The sequence below is a fragment of the Mandrillus leucophaeus genome, unplaced genomic scaffold, assembly GCF_000951045.1.
Source record: "Mandrillus leucophaeus isolate KB7577 unplaced genomic scaffold, Mleu.le_1.0 Scaffold1282, whole genome shotgun sequence".
Taxonomy (NCBI): Eukaryota; Metazoa; Chordata; class Mammalia; order Primates; family Cercopithecidae; genus Mandrillus; species Mandrillus leucophaeus.
The window spans coordinates 385,354-406,568 of record NW_012101232.1 but is presented as its reverse complement, the minus strand read 5'-3'; the positions used below and the strand labels follow the sequence as shown (position 1 = coordinate 406,568).

At 43.0% G+C, this 21,215-nt stretch overlaps 1 protein-coding gene across 1 annotated transcript in view; it reads right to left on the bottom strand.

The window, feature by feature from the left end:
* SPIDR (scaffolding protein involved in DNA repair) overlaps positions 1–21,215 on the bottom strand; it is a 385,066-nt gene that overhangs the window by 28,764 nt on the left and 335,087 nt on the right. The window contains exons 8-10 of the mRNA XM_011972298.1: positions 5,858–5,945; positions 4,491–4,634; positions 4,340–4,399 (exon numbers count right to left, since the gene is read on the bottom strand). Of these exons, the coding sequence (XP_011827688.1) occupies positions 4,340–4,399; positions 4,491–4,634; positions 5,858–5,945 (292 nt within the window). The remainder of the gene's footprint in view (positions 1–4,339; positions 4,400–4,490; positions 4,635–5,857; positions 5,946–21,215) is intronic.

The window sequence follows — 21,215 nt, the reverse complement described above, 5'->3', positions numbered from 1 at the left end:
GCTCACTGCAAGCTCCGCCTCCCAGGTTCACGCCATTCTCCTGCCTCAGCCTCCCAAGTAGCTGGGACTACAGGCGCTTGCCACCACGCCCAGCTACTTTTTTTGTATTTTTAGTGGAGACAGGGTTTCCACTGAAAATTAGCCAGGACCATTAGCCAGGATGGTTTCGATCTCCTGACCTTGTGATCCACCTGCCTTGGCCTCCCAAAGTGCTGGGATTACAGGCGTGAGCCACTGCACCCAGCTGGTTTTGGTTTTTACTGTGGTTACTGTGGGTGTGGGATATTAACATGGGGGTGGAGGGGTGCACCAGAGCCCCCGGTATATTTCTTTGCAATCTACTGTGAAACTATAATTATTACAAAATAAAAGTTAAATATGAAAACTATCTTTTTCACCTTCATGACTTAGTCTTTAGTGTAATATAAATACAACTGAATCTGTTTTTTTTTTTTTTTTTTGAGACAAGGTCTTACTCTGTCACCCAGGCTGGAGTGCAGTGGTGCAATCACAGCTCACTGCAGCAACCTCCTGGGCTCACAGGATCCTCCCACGTCAGCCTCCCAAGTAGCTGAGATGATAGGTATGCAGCACCATGCCTGGCTAATTTTTTATTTTTTTGTAGAGATGGGGTTGTGCTTTGTTGCCCAGGCTGGTCTGGAACTCCTAGCCTCAAGAGATCCTCTAGCCTCAGCCTCCCAAAGTGCTAGGATGACAGGTGTGAGCCACCACACCTAGTCTAGGTCTGTTTTTATGGCTCGAGTTCCAGCAGTGACTCATAGTGCCATTCTGAAAGTCAACTCTCACTGCCAAGGATGCAGGCCACTGGCTTCACTACGGACTGGCCCCAGGACTCAGCTTACTTCAATTCCTTCTTGAGACAGCTGGTTTCTGGTGATTCTCTTACAAAAGCAGACTACAGGAGACAGATAGAATTTCAGTGGATCATGGAACCTGTTCCATTGGGTTCCAGGTCTTTGACTGTTTTGTGGCTATAGGACCACTGATTCCTAGGCACACATGCCCACTGGAAGTCATGCTCACTGAAAGCTGCACTTGCACTGGTAGGAGCCTGTTTTTTGGATACGAGGTGATTAACATATCTTCTCTACTTCCCTGAGGGAGGACTCCTTCAGAAGGCAAGCTGGATGACCTGCTTCACTCTTGGTCTTTCTCTGCCCCAGAGTTCCCCTCCAACTGGTTTTGGTGCAAGCATTTTGACATCTGCTTTCTTTACTTTCAACTTCAGTCTCAGCCAGAGGACCATGGGCAGGAGTGTGAGCTGCAACTGCCATGTGGCTGCTATGAGGACAGCATTCTCCCTGTGGGTGAATGGCACCTTCACAGAGAGCCACCGCCTGGCCCATGACCCAGAAGAGCAGGAATGTGCCAGATGTCAAGGGCATCCCCACACACACTGACCCTTCTCAAGGTGAGCAGAGGAACGTGAAGGCAGTCTTAGGTCTCCTCAGGCTTGGAAAGTATGAGACATAGTACATGCCCTGCCTCGTCCTTGCTGGGAGCCCTATCCTCCTATCTGCTGAGCCGGACACTGGGGTGCTCACAGGGAGTACCACTGAGGGACTCATGTCAGTCATTCTCTAATTCTTCATGAGAGGCACTGATCAGCTGTCAAATGATGAAAAGGGGAATAGATGAAGAGAAAACAAACGAAAAAGGGTATTTTAAAACTCCTAAATTCATCCTAGAACAATCCAATATGGTGAGAGAATGTCACACCCATTTGACAGACAAGGACATGAGACAATGTGGTGAAGTACCTGCACAAGCTCAGCCAGCATGTGGTTGGGGGTAGGGGTGTGTTGCGTCCCTGCTCCACCCCCAGGGCTCCAGGTAACTGAAGGACTGTGGAGTCAGGAAGCACCATGGGACACTGGGCTGAGTAAGAGTTAGGAAACCCATGCCAGGCTCCACCTGGGTTTGGTTGTGTGTATCAGAGATAGCAGATACCAGGCCTAGCCTTGGTCTCCTCCACTTGGAATTAAGAACAGTGACACTATTGCTGCTAAAATGATATATACACGAGAATGGTTGGAAAATCTGAAAAATCTCTCACAGAAATTAAAGGTGAAGTATTGATAATAAAAAATAAAGAGCTAAATGTGGTTCATTTATATTCACAACTCAGCCCTCTGATTTCCTTTCTGTGGGCAACACTCTATGCGTTGGCAAGCACTAGATAATCCACAGGTTAAGCTGCAGAAACACACACACACTTTCTGCAGAGAAGGAAAGGAAAGGCAATTGACAGTTACTAGCATATCACCTAAAGCACACTCCTTACATCTGAAATGTAAAAATTCAATTGAGATAAAGCCTTAAAGTTCTTTCATATGATGATCATATGTACCAGCGCTGTGTTCTTGCACAGCACCTATGGCATCCTTAGGTAACAAGCATGCACCCTACTCAGTGGCTGTCAGTAGATGGCCCTCCCTGTCTCCTCTCCCTGACACACACCACACTGCACATTCAGTACAACCTACAGGATGCCAGGAGACACAAGGGTTGTTTTTTTTTCTGCGTCACAGTTCCTGTGTCCTCCAGCCATGCTCAGCACCTGAAGAACGTGAGCAAACCAAGGCCTGTGGGCTAATCCAGCCTGCCCCCTGCTTATGTGTGGCCTGTAAGCTAAGCGTGGTTTTTATATTTATTCAAGGTTCTTACATTTTTAAATGGTTAGAAAAACCATAAGAATATTTTGTGACAAGTAAAAATTAAGTTAAATTCAAATTTTGGTATCTGTAAATAAAGGTTTCTGAAACACAGCCCTGCTCATTCATTTGTGAATGACAACATGGCTGCTTTTGCACTGCAAGGTGGAGCTGAGTAGTTGCTATGAAAACCATACAACCCAAGAAGCCTAAAATATTGACTATCTGGCTCTTTACAGAAACAGTCTGCCCACTACTCCTGATGCAGATGGAAGAGGAGCTGATTTAACATGCTTGTGATAACAATGATTTAATGATACTTGGATATATGCAACTCATCAAGAACTTGACTAGAAGTTAAGAAACATATTCTTTTAGTCACTCTCTTGTTCTTCCACTAAGAATGATCAGAGAAATGCAAAGAATTTGTTCAAAATAAATGCACAACAGAAAATAACTCTGAATAACTTAAGCGGAAGAGAAAGGCTCCAAAACCAGGCAGCTGAATTGGGTTGTATGCAAGCATGAATGCTTTGTAGAGATTCATAACAAGCATGTAAGGGGAAATGGCACAAGGTGTCTGGGTGTGCTTTAGCATATTTCATCAGCAAAAAGAAAAGTGAGGGGTGTGAGTGTCAGATCTTGATAACCAGGCATAGTATGATTAGAAGACAGCCCCTGGTACCACCCACACCACTGTCCCCTGACTCAAGGTGCACTGGGGCACCTGGCCGAGGTTGCTGGCTGAGGTGCCAGCCTCCTGCCCTCCCTTGAGACTCCTTGCTGGGCAATTCCTGGGTATTCTGGCCTGGCTGGTAGCTGGTGATCCACTGACAGCCCAGGTGAGTGCAGGCATCTGGGGCCTGGTTTGCTCCACTCATACACACCCTCAAGGAGGCAATGTGTGGGGCACTCACTCTCTCCTGCACCATGGCAGATGCACCCAGTGCACATTGCCTATGAGTGGATAAGAGTTTAACAAATAGGATGTTCTCAATCTCTCTTGGATGATTAGATCTACATGGATATTCCTCCATAAGGTAAGGGCCAGCAGAGGTTTCTTGCAGAATGTAGTCCATGCATTCAAACTGGCAAGCAGGTTTCCTTCCCTCCTCTACTCCTAGCTGATATGATAGCAAGCTCCTCTAGGCCGCTGCTCCCTAGAATAGGCCGAGGCCTTATAGGGACCATGGAGGTGGGATGGGAGGGCTTTCAGTTTCAAAGGCTCTAAAAGTTCCCAGAAGTAGCTGAGCTCAATCCTGAGATTACCATTTCCACCACATAAATGAGGTTTCTGCATCTCTTTCCTTTCTTCAACCTGCCTAAGTGTCAGGAAAGGATGAAAATTACTGGGCTGAGAAGATTTGGGGACAGGGTTGTACTTGGGTGTCTTACACCCCAGTGCTTAGCACACTGGCTGGTAGTCCGCACCTGTAAAAGGAATGGATTTACTGCCACTTCAGTATATGGGGCATACTTAACTGGACTTTAAAAACGCTTTTCTGTTTTGGCAATCTATTAATTTCCAAAGGAGACTGCCCTTTCACAAACCTCTAACACCGTGTGTGTGTGTGTGTGCGTGTGTGTGTGTGTGTGTGAGAGAGAGAGAGGGGCTGAGAGATTGAGAGAGAGAGAGAGACTGAGAGATTGAGACAGATTATTACCTGTGGTCTTTGGTAAATCACCCTGGCATAGAAACTGCAACGGGTACCAAGATCATTCATCTGGAAAGGAATTAGAAAAGGTTGGCAGCATTACACAAAGCACACAGACACAGCTAATACCTAAATAACTTGTTAGAAACAAAAACATTACCTGGATAATGTCTCTTAAGCAGCGGGTAACTGGAGGCTGGTAAAGCTTATAAATGGGGTCTCCGTCAATTATATCAATTTGTCCCAGATTTGGATGAGCTGTGAGGATGTAACATAAGGCTGGAGGAGGCAGATGAGTTTTTATCTGTTTACATGAGGCAAAAGCAGAAGGGGAATGTATTGTTAAAAGACTCAAGCACATGATTAAAATCTCCTCTTTAATATATACATACTCGCTTACAGATGCATCCTCTCTCTGGAATGCTATACAAGGAATGGACTGCATTGTTTACTTCTGGGACCAAGCATAAGAACTTCCATACTTATGAACCTATTAATTCAAGATTTCATTTCAGAAATCTTTCAGGTTATACTGAAAATATCATCTAGAAATTACTTCCCCTTAAGTAATCTAGAAATGGCTTTTTTTTTGTTTTTTGAGACAGAGTTTTGCTCTTGTTGGCTGGATTGCAATGGCGCCATCTCGGCTCACTGCAACCTCCGCCTCCTGGGTTCAAGTGATTCTCCTGCCTCAGCCTCCTGGGTAGCTGGGATTGCAGCCATGCGCCACAATGCCCAGCTAATTTTGTATGTTTAGTAGAGACGGGGTTTCTCCATGTTGGTCAGGTTGGTCTCAAACTCTCGACCTCAGGTGATCCGCCCGCCTCGGCCTCCCAAATGCTGGGATTACAGGCGTGAGCCACCGTGTGTTTTGACAACTACTATGCTGTTTGGCACAGTACAGGGTCACAGACTTAGCACTACTAAGAAGTCAGCCACAACCTAAGGAAGACAGCCTCAGTTGTTTTGGGAGCTCTGGCCCAAAGCAGCAGCTGGTTAACCTGCTGGAAAAGGCTCAGGAGGGAGGAGGGAACACTTTTCATCCATTTTGCTTCTTCTGAGACACTATCATAGACAAGCAGGGCAATGGAAGTTCCTGGCTACCCAGGACGTTGTACGAATGTCTATGGATTGTATTGAGTTCCTGCTCCAATTGGTAACTGAGTGTTGGTTCTATGAGTGACTAGAAGTTCATGGGAAAAATTCTATATGTTTGCTTTAGTATGAGGCTGAGACCCCAATTGTTCCAACAGTATATGAGGGTTGTGGTTTACGCATTCATCATAAGTTAACTTCAAGAAAATGTGCAGCACAGTAGGGAAGGCAGCCAGAGCTTTGTCTCCAGGACCTGAATCCCAGTCCTGGCTCATATTCATGCATCACCACAAAGGAACTGGCTGCACAGGGGCTCCTTGTTGCCACTGGAGTGGGGGACACAGACCATGTGGGTGGCAGTGATGATGCCTGGCTTGGCACCTGGCATGGAGTAGTCCGCAACTGGGGAAGTTTTTCCAGTGCCGGGCTTACCTCTTCACAGGGCTGGTCGCGGCCAGGTGTTTTCAGAGGTATCGCTGGGGGCCATAGGGTGTCAATCAAACTAAAAATCCCCGCTGTCCTGGAACAAGGAAAGTTAAAGGTATTCATCATCAGACACCCCTTACTGAGTACTAGGCCAGTGAGCTGGTAGAATGCTTAATAGCCTCTAATGCCTAAGGCCATGGAACTACAATTCGAGATGTGAGGCGATTCAGATGGGGAAGAAAGAAGACACACAGACAGATGGACAGACACTGTGGGAAATCAATTGCACAACAGGAACTTGCTCACTAAATTAGGATCCATCCACACAGTGAAATATTATACAGTCACTGAAATGGTTACAAAAAAAGTATTTATGGACATGGAAACACGTTTGTGACACCCTGCTAAGAAAAAAGTAGGCAACAAATTAACTCTCTCACTGTGTGTGTGTGTGTGTGTGTGTGTGTATGTATGTGTATCTATGCATGCATCTATATATATATTAAGCCAAAGGAAAAGACTGAAGCCTATAAGAATGTTTTTAGTGGTTATCTGAGTAGAGTTTGAAGGTGATATTTACTTTCTTCCTTTGGATTGGGCATTTTGTATATTTTTCCCAAACAGATATGTATTACATGTAAGAAAAGTTATCTGAGCTGGGTGTGGTGGCTCATGCCTATAATCCCAGCACTTTGGGAGGCTGAGGCGGATGGATCACCTGAGGTCAGCAGTTCGGGACCAGCCTGGCCAACATGGTGAAACCCTGTCTCTACTAAAAATACAAAAGTTAGCCAGGCATGGTGGCAGATGCCTGTAATCCCAGCTACTTGGGAGGCTGAGGCAGGAGAATCTCTTGAACCTGGTAGGCGGAGGTTGCAGTGAGCCGAGATCACGTCATTGCACTACAGCTGGGCAACAAGAGCCAAATTCCGTCACACACACAAAAAAGAAAAGTTATCTGAAGTAAAATATATCGAAGGACACAAAAGGACAACACTGTTATGATTTCAGTTATATGGTTCTCACCTTAGATCTGACTGCACTTCCGAGACCTGGCTCTAACCTTTACCTGAGCCCCTTGTTAACAGAGGTGGGAAACAGCAGGGCCCCTGGAGTCAAGAAACTCATCTTGCTTAAGCTCTGCCTTTCATACACTGTGAGACCTTAAGAAAATGCTTGACTCTTACATCAGCCCTTCTGGGAAACTGGGGGTTGCTGCTGGCATTATTGCAAGGAGTAAAGGAGGTAAAGAACATATGTACAGCACCTACTAGGGTTTCTATACTCAGAGTGAGTATCCAACGCATTAGCCACTTGATATTACTACAGTTACCAGTATTGTCATTGCTAAAGCCATAAACTTTTATGCTGTTTTTTGCTCAAAAATCTGCCCAGTTTAAGACAGGATTTTAATCCTAGTGTTACTCTGTGAAGAAACCGAGTAAAATTAGGAGGATGATAAAAGATGAGTGTAAAAAGAGGTCTTTATACAGTATAGAAAAATAAACAACCCTTTCCAGATAGTGACAGAATGCTTATCAATTTTCCTAAAATTTTGGAGTTTCCCAAAAAGTGTTCTGTGAAGTGTAACCCATGAGAACAGAACTCCCTGCCTGTTGCTGTGTGGTGCATCTGTGGCTGGCAGGACCCTCACACGCTACAGTGGGACTGGACATGGCGGAGGGCCTGGAGAGCCCCATGTAAAAGGCACCTGTGGCATACTGTTTTAAACTAAAGCTTCTCCCATTTATAACCATGAAACCCTTTTTGGTGTCATCACTAACAATGTCCTGAGAAACTAGTGTTCCCTTGGAATTCTCTTTGAGAAATGCTGTTCGAGAAGCACACAGCCATAGGAAAGTTCTATTTGAATTTAATGACTTTTATTTAGAGGATGGTACCAGCTAATTAAAAAAGTTTAGACACATTATACATTTATATTTAATGCACGACGCTTAGCTGACGAATGGCTATGGTTAAATAAAATGCTTAGTCTCATAAAAAATCAGCTTCTCTACTGTTTTTAAAAACTATTTTTAAAATAGATAATGGTTTGGATGGCCACTGTTGCCTTGTGAAGCAGAGTTGTCTGGGGCCAGCTAACACATTCAAATGACTCCCACTTCTGCTGGGCATAGACTTGGTGCAGAAACTCACTTTTGGCACAGTTAAAAAGTGTATTGTTCCTCCCACTGCAATTCATTCTTTACTATTCATTTGGTTACACAGGAAACATTCTTTTAAAAAAGTGATCCTTTAAAAATATGTTTAAGAAACAAACAGTCTGACAGGGGAGTGGCTACCATAAGTCTGTCTTTTCAAAAATTAATAAACATTTTTATTTAAAAAGTTTAAAATGTAAAGTAAATGTTTAATTAGAGAAAAAGAGGACATATAGATTAATTCATTATGCTTATGATTTGATAACATCATGTTGGAATAAATTTCTTGGGGTATACCTTAATTTATAGATTGGATAAAATGAGTCTGTAGACAAATTTTGGTCATTAATCTGTGACAACAAAAGTTTGTGGAGCAGACAAGGAGAGAAGCAGGGCCAGCTGTCCTACCCACCAGGTCCCCAGTTTGGCAGGCTCTGCAGCAGTCAGCAGCTCTCCCAGCAGCTCCCACAAGACACCCAGAGAGCATGGGTGGAGGTCAACTCAGCTACCCGTCACTGAAGGAAGAGCCATGTTTCCCATCACAGTCACAGTTCATCTGACCTCTAAAAATCAGCTGTATTTGAAGAGCAGCAAGAAGAGGGCTGGGGCGTGGTGCAGAACATGCAAAGGAAGGTGACAGCATGGCACAGGCAGGGAACAGGGACAGCCTGGGAGCCTCCTCTGTGCACTCACTTGGGGGCTGCGGCAGACCCACCTGCATGCACAGACTGTAGAACACGCAGCTGCTCCTGGAGGTGGGAGGAGGGAGGTAGGAGGCCTGGCGGGACCCAATAAGAGCTTTCCTAAAGTCACGCTCGGGAACCTGAAAGACTTTCAGCGCTATGTTTTTATTATAGTAACCAGTGTACTTTTTAAGTGGAAAGATATCAAGATCTATACACATGTTAAAATTATATCTACCAAGTTATACTTAAAATGGTTGAAATTATAAATTTTATAGTACGTTATTTTACCATAATGAAAATTATATTTAACATAAAAATAAATACTAAGTGTTTTTTTTTTTTTCTTTTTTAACAGGGTCTCTTGCTCTGTAATCCAGGCTGGAGTGGCGCAATCATGGTTCACTGAGGCCAACCCTAAGACTGTTTTCGAGTCTTCCACATTCTTTAAAGCAAGGCCACCCCGACATGTGACTAGTCACTGAAGTGTAAGAGGCACTTTCTAAGAACATGTTCTCACTTATAAAAAAGCCCTTGGAGACACCCCTCAAGAGAGACAGAGTAAGGATGGGGGCACCACATCACTTACATCTCATGAGGGCCCCATGGAGAGGCTGAGACTGGGCTGTACTGGAGACGACCGGCACGCAGAAGGGGGTCCTGCCAACTCACTTCCTCCAGGGCTGAGCCTGCACGCTCCAACCCCATGACACTGCGGGTGATGTGCATTTGCTCAGAAGAATGCTGGCCACAGACTTGGACAGAGAGGATACTGTCCACTTTCTACAGTGGAAATTCCAAATCTCTCTCAGCTTCATCTTCCTCCCTTGTAGGATTCTGTGATTCTCTAATTCCTAGTGCTGCTGCTGTCCCTCACTGACATGTGCCTCTGTTTGAGGAGGAAAGACGGTTCCAAAGTCTCCAGTGCTAGGTGTGGGTGGTGAAGCAGACACCTTTCTATGCGAGCATGGCAGCATGGGGCGCCAGAAACAGTCAGCCATCTGCGATAAGTGCCTTCTGCAGGCTGACAGGTGAGTTTGGCTGACTGAAGACTTTCTGTGTTACAAAGTGCTCTCTGGTGCAAAACAGAATTGCACCTGAATATTTCCAATCTATTTGTAATGAAAAATTTACAAAGACAGAGCCACTAACTTTAATTTTAAAAACAGTTTCAAATTTGTTTTAGTAATTACCAGATCCTTGAGAGAGAAAAAAATACTCTAAACATTATAAAGGATTAGGAATAAACCGATGGAGATATTTACATGAAGCAAAGTTAACTTATTTCTTAGAATGAAAAAAAAAATCAATTTTCTTGCCTGAATTCTGTCTTTGGTAACATATTTTGGAGGCTGTCAAAATCTAAGTAGAAAACAAACCACAAAGGAAGAGAACTAACATGAGACCATCTTCAGAAAAAATTTACAAATTCAGTTCAAGAGTTGGAAGTGATGTCAAAGGACAGATGTTTCTCCTGAGTAAACTAGAGCCAAGATTTCCCACCGTGCGACAAGAAAGGTGCATGGAAATGAGTAAGCTACACAGATGCAGATAACTTTAACTGGGTACCTCCATTTCCTGAATTCCTAAAAAGGCAGCCCCAGCATCACCCATGAGCTCAGAAATGAGGATGGGGCAAGTCCTGGGGCAATGGAAATCATCTGCAGACCAAGAAGAGAGTGGGAGTGGCACCATGCCCAAGAGAAGTCTAAGAAATACACAACAGAGGAAGGAAGCAGAGTTCTCACCTCACTGCCATTGAAACAATGCTAAATTTACATATTTCTACACACATTTTATGGATATTTTGGTGTGGCAAATGATCTACTTCATCCGGCCTCATTATAGCTGGTATTAATTATCTTGACTGGTAGATGACAAATGTCATTTGAAAAACCAACCATTCAAAGTAAAGGTAACCAAGATTTCCATACTTCAGTCCACCGGAAGAGAGTAAACATGGAAAATCTTGTTTGCACACCAGAACATTAGCTGATATTATCAATTTGCTTACCTATTCTCTAAGTTATTTCAGGGGTTATTTTTTCCATCTGATACTGTCTCATCCAGCTAACTCTCAAATCTTCACAGGGCAATTTAAAACTGCCTGAACCACTTTCTTTTGGGTGTGGATAGAGTGGAATTTGCTCTAGGAGATTTAAGCCACAATGGTGCTGTGGACAACAGAAAACGGAAAGATAACAAGGAAGCACCTGGCCCATGATGGACTCATCCTCACAGAGCTTGGAATCATTTTTTTTTTCTAACCAAGCAAGTATTTTGGGTATAAAATGTTCTTAAAATTTGTCATGTTGCTGCTAATTTCTCTGTACCTGTCACTGTTGTAGAACTCATACCTCTCCAAGAGAGTTCATTTGGATAGTGGAATACTTTAGACCAGTCATTCTTAAAGTGGGGTCTGGGGGTTGCTGGAGGTTCCGAGAGCCTTTCAGGCAGCCTACAAGGCCAAAACTGTTTTCTGCCAAGCCTTTATTTTTCTTTCTCATTTCCATTCTCTCATGAGTGTACAGTGGTATTTTCTAGAGGCCCATGATGTGTGATATTACAACAGATTGAAGGCAGAGCACAGATGATAATCCATCATCTCCTGTTCAACCAGTGAAGAGACCTGCAAAATACAGGGCAATGCGACTCTCATCGCTAAATATTTGTTTTTGTGTTTTAGGAAATATTTTTCATAAAAAATGTTATTTAGGTCATCATGTAATGGGTTGATTATAGACGCTTTTAGGTAAATTAATGTGTTAAATCTTTTTCAGTTTTAATTTCTAATAAGGTAAACACTGAGTAACATATTTTTTAAAAAAAACCTCTTTGGGCCCTCATTACTTTTTTATATTACACACACTTCCCCCCCCCCCAAATACATATATTTTTTGGAGATAGAGTCTTGCTCTGTTACCCAGGCTGGAGTGCAGTGGTGTGACCTCCTGGGCTCAAGCAATCCTCTAGCCTTAGCCTCCCAAGTAGCTGGGACTACAGGTGTGCACCACTATTCCTAGCTAATTTTTTAAATTTTTCGTACAGATGGGGTTTCACTATGTTTCCCAGACTGGTCTCAAATGTTTGGCCTCAAGTGATCCTTCTGCCTTGGCCTCCCAAAGTGCTAGGATTATAGGTGTGAGCCATCATGACTGGCCAGCCCTCATTCATTTTTATTTGTTTCTTTCCTCCCTGCTTGTCTGTTACATGGTCCTGTTCTTTAGATTGTCTCCCCTCTCTGACTATCTCCCTTTCCTGCCCAATGCTGGCCACACACTACACGTCTTCCCCGACACAGCAGGGTCTCTACATGCCAGAGACAACAGACTTCAAACATATCTGGTAGGCTGTATTTTAAGATATAATCTCAATGCAGTCTAAGAAACAATTTCCTATTTGCTGATGAATCATTATTAATAGTGTCCAATAAACTTAGATAGGAGTCCTATTTTGAGTTGCAAAGGTAACTTCCCATTCATTGTAAAATTAGGTCAATGCATGTGGGTTATTTATAAACAATGTAACACTTCCTATAACTCCATTCTTTCCTGTGGTTCCACACTCAACATAAAAATAGTAGTTTCAGGAGCAGGCCAACCTGCAGTGTTGAGAAAGACCTGTGGAGACTCTGAGGAAGTCTCTCTGGACCAGAAAGGAACTCTTCATGTGGCTCTCGGGGCTAGGGCCAGCCTCCCACACTCCCACCCTGGAGGTCCACCTCTGAGAAGGGCTCTTGGCACTGCTGTGGCTCCCACTACATGAATGTCATATCGGTGCCAAAGAGAACAGCAAAGGCCGAGCAGTCTTGAAGAGGCAATTCCTGTAACAATCACTGTTGGGTTTTGTACAAGGGCATAGGTGAGAAGAGGCAGAGAGGTCACCCCTGATGCCACTCTGAGGTGCCTCTGCCCCACCTCACCCTCTGTTCCGGGGCTGGTCACCACCGAGATCCTCTGGTTTAGTTAGTGCTGCCTGTTTTGTGTCCTCACGAGAATGTGAACCTCCTGAGGGCAGGCTCTGTGTGTCTGTTCTCTGTGGAATCCCAGTGCCTAGATGAGTCTGGTTCGTGGGAGGCGCATAACACTGGCATGGCATGAGGCCATGAATCTGGCATGCTAGCTAGCAGGGCCGGCAAGACTCTTCAATCCCACCAGCCAGTACTGCACAGTGAGGACACATGGCATTTCAGCAATGCTGACACCTGTCACATATCACAAGTGTCCCTCAATGCTTCAGTCTGAGAACTTTTCATGAGCCCTGATTTCTTCTGTAAGAAACCCATGGCTTCTGATAAATTTCTTTAACCTAAATTCCCTTGTTCATTTCATTCATTTAATATTAAACTCTAGGCTAGCTGGAGATACAGTTTAGGTATATAATTAAGAAGTAAAAATAATGCCTTCCAGAAGACAGCTTATCTCCTTTTATGTCACCCTTATATACACAAAAAACAACCCTGAGTGAATTAAACTTTTGCCTTGATACTGAAATGGATTTCCTCCAACAAGGTTTGTTCTGCTAGGTAGACAGTAACAAATAGCTCAAGAGATCATGAACAAACTGGCAGGAGCCATGGAAACCTTGAAATTCCAACAAGATTACATTTGCAGTGATTAAAATGTACCATTAGGCTGGTGGGATGGTAAAATGAGGCCATCGCTCTGGAAAACTGTGTGGCAGCAATCCAGCCATTCATCTCCTTGCTGTCTATCCAAGAGAACTGGAACTTACATCCACACAGAAACTTACATATGAATGTTCGCAGCAGGATTATTCAAGATACCCAGAAAGTAGAAACAACCCAAATGTCCATCAACTGTTGAATGGATAAATTTGATGTATCTATGTCATGAAATATTCAACCAGAAAAAGAATGAAATTCTGGCCAGGTGTGGTGGCTCACACCTATAATCCCAGCGCTTTGGGAGGATGAGGCAGGTGGGTCACCAGAGGTCAGGAGTTCGAATTAGCTGGACGTGGTGGCGTATACCTGTAATCCCAGGTACTCTGGAGGCTGAGGCAGGAAAATCGCTTGAACCCAGGAGGTAGAGGTCGCAGTGAGCTGAGATGGCACCATTGCACTCCAGCCTGGGCAACAAGCGAGAAACTCGGTCTCAAAAAAAAAAAAAAAAAAAAAAAGGAAATTCTGATACATGTTACATCATGGATGGACCTTAAAAACATTCTGCTAAAGTGAAAGACACCAGACACCAAAGGTCACATCTGTATGGTTCCACTGACAGGAAACGTCCAGAACAGGCAAATCCACAGGGATGGAAAGTAGAGGAGTGGCTGCCAGGGGAGGGGAAGCGCAGAGCTCCTGCTGAAGGTACTAGGTTTCTGTCTGAGGTGATGAAAATGTGCCAGAATTAGGGTGCTGGTTGCACAACTTTGTGAGTAAAATAAAAACCAGTGATTCGTACACTTTAAAAAGGGTAAATTTTAGGGTATGCAAATTATGTCTCAGTTAAGCTGTTATTTAAAAAGTGTTATTAATTTAAGACAGGGGCCTCTAATCAGGAGACCACTAAACCTAATCTGAAATACATCCATTGCTATACTTTCTTCAACTCTGCTTAATGATTTTGCTACAAGCATTATCTTTCTTCTCTTTCCTCAAAGCCCCACTCAAACTAATCTCAAAGTTTCCAGGAAATGAAAAGCTGAGGACTTCTGCAATAAGAGTAGTCCTGTTATCTTCACTGGAAAGCTGACACAGAGTCCAGGAGCAGCACAGGGCTGGGAGCGAACCCAGTGGCTTCAGCACTCTACTTTTGGAGTGGCTGCACTTCCTTTTCCTAAGTCAAGCTAGTGGAATACTAGTTCCATGTAACCCCCGGTGTGCCTGTCGGCCCCGCTAAGCCACAGGAGCGGGTCTTGAGCACCAGGCAAGACAGCCCTGCACTGTGGCTCCTCAGAGGACAGAGTCAGTACCTGTGCTGAGCCCAGGGTTTGTGGCAGCACAGGAGAACATGGCTTAGAATACAAAGAAAAATACTTCCTTGGGTTTCCACATCTGTATAAAACTGTGGCCATGTGAATTTCATACTTAAACCCTCTTCTATGACATAAGATACTGTGGAACAGTAAAATGCACACCATAAAGCAGTATTTCAGTAATACTTCTGGTGTGTCCTGGAGCAGCCCTTCAATCACCGTGGTGGGACAGCCAGGAAGGGAATCTGATCAGGCATTCTGACTCCAGAGATTTATCTCTGCTAAGAATATCCTATGAATACCGTATAGATGTGGGAACTTAACGAAACATTTCCAAAGCAAGTTCACTGAATTTCAGAAAGATAATTTTCTTTTTCTTTTCTTTTTTCTTTCTTTTCTTTTCTTTTTTTTTTTGAGATGGAGTCTTGCTCTGTTGCCCAGGCTGCAGTGCAGTGGCACAATCTTGGCTCACCGCAACCTCCGCCTCCCAGGTTTAAGTGATTCTTGTGTCTCGGGCTCCTAGTAGCTGGGATTACAGGAGTGCACTACCACACAGGGCTAACTTTTGTATTTTTAGCAGAGATGGGGTTTTGCCATGTCGCTCAGGATGGATTCAAACTCCTGACCTCAAGCAATCTGGTCTCCTCGGCCTCCAGAAGTGCTGGGATTACTGGCATGAGCCACTGCACCCAGCCAGCAAGATATTTTTCAGATCGTAGCTAGTTGGAGAAACTGAAAGAAGGAAATTAAAACACCCATCTGAAATTAAGCCCTTTGCATGATTCCTTTGAATCTCTGCTTAAATTTATATAATTATATAAGATAACTCTGTAACTCTGGAATGTCTCACATTTTACAGGACATCTGCTAGTTTTTTTATTTTTTGAGACGGAAACTCGTCTTGTCACCCAGGCTGGAGTGCAATGGTGCGATCTTGGCTCACTGCAACCTCTGCCTTCTGGGTTCAAGTGATTGTCCTGCCTCAGCGTCCAAAGTAGCTGCAACTACAGGCATGTGCCAGCATGCCTGGCTAATTTTTGTATTTTTAGTAGAGATGGAGTTTCTCCATGTTGGCAAGGCTGGTCTTGAACTTTTGGCCTCAAGTGATGTGCCCATCTCAGCCTCCCAAAGTGCTGGGATTCCAGGCGTGAGCCACCGTGCCCAGCCTGCTAGTTATATTTAAAAATGTCTTTTGTTAAAGACAGGACATTAAAAATAATATATATATAAAATATATATGTGTAATATAAAACTAATAATATATATAAAGAAAAAATCTTCCTAATCAACTCTTGACTCAAGATTGGGGACATGAAATTATCAAGTAGTATAATTTAGAAACTTTGTTTAAAAAAATGTTCTTTACACACTTCTGTTCTACTTCATCAGGAAATTACACACACACACACACACACACACACACACACACACACTCAACTTCACAGGAAATGAAGAGCTCCTGAAACATGTTGCTATCTGCAACTCTGCAAACAGTTCTCTCTTCTGTCCTGGTGGTACTTATTATTCCAAAAGCCTCACATGATCCACGCGCTCACCAGCGTGGAGGTGGAAAAACCCACACTTCCACACAAAATCTGTCAACCCATATCTCTTATAGACACATAAGTTTTTTTTTTAACCAAATATTACAAGTGTGCTCTGATACTTAACAAAAATCCTTGTCTCCTTACAATTCATCCTATTATCTTGAATTCACACATCATGTAGCTTCCCCTCATAATGCTTCAAAGACTGAAACTGTGAGTCCTATTAAAATAATTTACATTGACGTGCCAAATAATGAAGAGGAAAACAACAAAATATCCTTTATGGAGCAACCAGGCTTCAACCTAATCAGTAAGCAGCCTGCACTGTGCCACGGCCGGCATTGGAGTGTGGTTCATCAGAGCTCCCATGCCACCCCCAGTCACAGAGAGTTGCGGAGGGGAAGGGGCTGTGGCTTGTGTCACAGTCAGACCTCTGGTGTGGACTCTGTTCCACCGATGCCTCCCCAGCAAGGTGCCCAGTACCATGAAGCTACGCTATGCTTCAAGCTGCCAGAATGGATGCAGAATTTGCTTGGGAGCCATGTGAAAGTGAGCTTTAACCCCACTTTCCTACTTTCCAGTTGTATGGCACAGGGTAAAATCTTTATTCCTGATGAGCTTCAAGCTCCTCATCTGTGAAGTGGGTAAAATAATATCTGCTTCTGAGACTTATTTTGAAGATCACACAAAACAGGCCTAACTGGCCTATGATAAACGGTAGCTCTTGACTTTTACACTCCCCTGTTTCCCTTGGTGCTCAAGTTAATCTCATTTTACCTGAAGGAGACACAGACCCATAGCCTCTGCTGGGAGTGTTCTGGTTAAAAGTAACCCAACCAACCTGGGAGAGCTATGGGTCCAGAAGCCATTTCAAAAACACTTAATGCTTCCTGGGACCCTGCCTGTGGGTCATGAAAACAAGTCCAGTTACATACTCTGGCCAGGCAGTCCCATTTTGGGAATGCTATCTGCTCCCCCTCCAAAAATCGGTTCTTCTGCTGATAAAAAGACAAGCCACTTATAACACATAAATTATATACAACCAATGAAGGACTACTACTCAAAATACATAAAGCTCAAAATCCCAAAAGAAAAATAAACAAAAGACTTGAACAGCACTTCATCAAAGTGGAAACACAAACAGCAATACACAGCAAAAGGCTCTCAGTCTCAGCAGTAATCAGGAGCTGGAATTTAAACCACAGTGAATTCCACTACAGACCCACCAGGCTGAAAAAAAAGCAGTCGGGAAAAAAGATAATGAGGACACCTAAGTGTACCAAATAATGGAAAGACAGCAGAGCAGCAGGAGCTCTACTATGCTAATAGGAATGGAGGCTGAACTCCACTTCTGGAAGACAGTTTAGCATTATCCATTGAAGGTTAGGAACACCCCACCCCCATGATGTGCACACCTGTGGCCTAGGGGATACACAGCAGGGACTCCTGCCCCTGCCAGCAGTGACCGGAAATGCCTAGAACAACTGCATGAAGAAAGAGATTGTGGTAAATGCATAAAATGGAGTGAAAATGAATAAACCAGAGCTACCTGCAATAGACAGATGAATCTTACAAGGTTTATTGGTTTAACACTATGTTGTCTCCAGTCCTCCTCTGTAAGGGGCCCCCAAACCAGGGTCCTTTTGTGTGCATCTGGGGCCGCGGCATCTCTAGTGAGCAAAAAAAGCAAAACACAAAGAATGTGCAAGCATGATGCTGTTTCCATAAAGTTCAAAAACAGGTAAACCTATATGCGCACACATACACGCCTTTTTTTTTTTTTGATAGCCAGGTCTCAATCTGTCACCCAGTGATTCTCCCACCTCAGCCTCCCAAGTAGCTAGGACTACAAGTGTGCACCATCAAACTCGGCCAGTTTTTTATTTTTTATTTTTTTATTTGTTTAGAATGAATTCTTTTTAAAAAAATGTTTGTGGGTACACAGTAGAGAATCAGGAGGGTTCTTCTGTTTTCCCTAGAGTAGATTTTTATTTTTTGTAGAGATAAGGCCTATGATGCCCAGGCTGGTCTCGAACTCCTGGCCTCAAGTGATCCTCCTGTCTTGGCCTCCTGAAGTGCTGGAATTACAGGCGTGAGACACCGTGCCCAGCCTAAATATATTTTTAAAAGATGTATAAAAAGTAGTATAATTGCAAAGAAGCACATGGAAGAAATTTCAGAAGTGTGAAGATCTTTAGGATCGGGGTGGGGGCAGCAGGTGGCTTTTGGATACCCGCCATGTTTATTGAATTACAGTGGTGGGTTCGTGAGTGAGCTTTATTTATTCAATTATTATTTGTTACAATCTACAATTATGCCATTGTTCATATGCTTGTTATATTTCACAGTAAAGAAGGTTAAAATATAAGCTCAATAAATAAAAGAGATACAGACAGAGATACACAAGGAAGTGTGTTGCAGCACTGCTTTGAAGTGTTAAAAACCAGAAACAACCTGAATATCTATCAGGAGAGGGACATCCTGGTGAAATTAAGTGAAAAAGGCAAACCATATCTTTTTGTTTACAGATATGTCCACATTCATGGAGAAAGATGTGAAAGATTACTTACTGGGGTAAATATCCAGTGGGTAAAAGGTAAAAGAGAGATTATTAAATTGTTAAAATTTATGTTAGTTATGTGAACAGCAACAACCAACAAAAGCAGTGGCTATATTACTATTGCATTTACAGATCATACTGAAAGCCCTAATCTGAGGCCTTTTACAAATGTATGGTCCACGTTCAACGGCTTCATCACAACCCACCCTGTTGTTGGTGTCTTGAGAAGGAGAAGTAAATTATCTTGCTTTCATTTAACAGTAATGAAAACTAAAAGTAATGATATTAAAAGTAATGGTAAAAACCGCAATTACTTTTGCACTAACCTTTTTTAACAGCTGATTAGTTTTGTTAATAAGTATCTAAGTAAACGGAAAAAAAAAAGAACACTAACTAAACCAAAAGCAGGCAGTGTAATTATTTACTATGGATTTAATACTCTTCCTGGTTACTCAAGACAATCCTAGTATAGTTTATTGCTGTTGTTTAACAAAAACAGTGGAAAATACCAAGAATCTAAATTAATATCAACATCACTGACAAGAAATAATCAGATTTTTGTTTTGAGGGCCAGGGGTTATAACTATAAAACAAACAAGAAATTTATAGAAATGAATTCTCCTAAAACTAGAAGTAATTAAATGTCAGCTGTAGTACCGAAAATCAGGCTTTGGAATTTGGTGGACCTGTCTTGAGACCCATCACACATACAGGGATCCAAATTACTTAATGTCAGTGAACTTTGGGGTCTTATCTAAAAAATAAATACCATGATCTAATTTATTACCTAGTTTGAAGGTAAAATGAAAAAAAATAGAGTGACTCTAGTGAAACTCAAGCTTTCTTTTCTTTCCACTTTCAGCATCCCATATTAACAGAGAGATTTTCTTGGTAAATTATAAAGATTTAAGTGTTTTTTCCAAAATTCAAATCTGTACGATTTTCCAATTTTGAGAATTCAGCTAATAATAGCATATTTAAAGTAAGTATTTGGATTTTTAATTTGAGATTAATACAGGAACATTTCTATTCTGCTTCTGAATCATACTGCTACCCAGTGTCCCCATGATAGCAACTACTGCCGCAAGCTATTAACCCGAGAGGAAGAAAGAAGAACAACTATGGAATATGCGAAATGTTTTTATGAGCAATTAATCCACAACAGATGCTTTCAGACTATGCTGCTGGACTCCTAAGGAGCTGGGTGGGGAGCCATGGTGGCCCAACTCATCTACCTTCCAGGACAAACAACTTCACATAATTTGTTTTATAAGCTTCTCCTTCCCCTTCCCTTCTCTCTCCTCCTCCCTTCCTTCCCTCCCTCCCTTTCCTTGTATATAGACAGGTCTCGAGATGTTACCTAGGCTGGCCTTGAACTCCTGTGCCCAAGTGATCCTCTTGCCTTGGCCTCCCAAAGTGCTGGGATTACAGGTATGAGCCATCGTGCCTAAACATATTTATATTAAAGAAAAACAGGGCCAGGTGCAGTGGCTCACACCTGTTATCCCAGCACTTTGGGAGGCTGAAGTGGGCGGATCACGAGGTCAAGAGATCAAGACCATACTGGCCAACATGGTGAAACCCCGTTTCTAATAAAAATACAAAAATTAGCTGAGTGTGGTGGTGTGCACCTGTAGTCCCAGATATTCGGGAGGCTGAGGCAGGAAAATCGCTTGAACCCGGGAGGTGGAGGTTGCAGTGAGCAGAGATCAAAAAAAAAAAAAAAAAAAAAGAAAAACAAAAACTGAAAGTCTTAAAACCACTGGCCTCCACCACTGCACTGTAGCCTGGGCAACAGAGTGAGACTCTGTCTCAAAAAAATAAAGAAAATAAAATCATTGACCTCCTACTGGTAGATGATTATGATTTCTGTGGTAGGAAGGACAGTGAGGGGTAGAGTGTGGGAAATATTTTTAAGAGAAGAAATGATTAAAAAAAGAATAAAACAAAACCCTGCCCATTTACTGAATTCTAGACTTACTGTGCTATAAGGTAACTAGTTAAATTACTAACCTGGAGGGATAAGTGGTATGTTTTTATGCTGTCATATCAGCTGATCTTCCATTTGTTTTGTTTTGTTTTGTTTCTTTTTTTGAGACAGAGTTTTGCTCTTGTTGCCCAGGTTGGAGTGCAATGGTGCGATCTTGGCTCACTGCAACCTCTGCCTCCAGAGTTCAAGCGATTCTCCTGCCTCACCCTCCCAAGTAGCTGTGATTACAGGTGCCTGCCACCACGCCCGGCTAATTTTTTGTATTTTCAGTAGAGACGGGGTTTCACCACGTTGGCCAGGCTGGTCTTGAATCTCTGACCTCAGGTGATTCACCTGCCTGGGCCTCTCAAAGCGCTGGGATTATAGGCATAAGCCACCGCATATGGCCCATTTGGTTTCTTTTATCCCTGTTTTAAACTAAATCTCTCTGTACAAATCCCACTGGCTTCATTATCCATTCTTTCCCATTATTGGGTTATTGA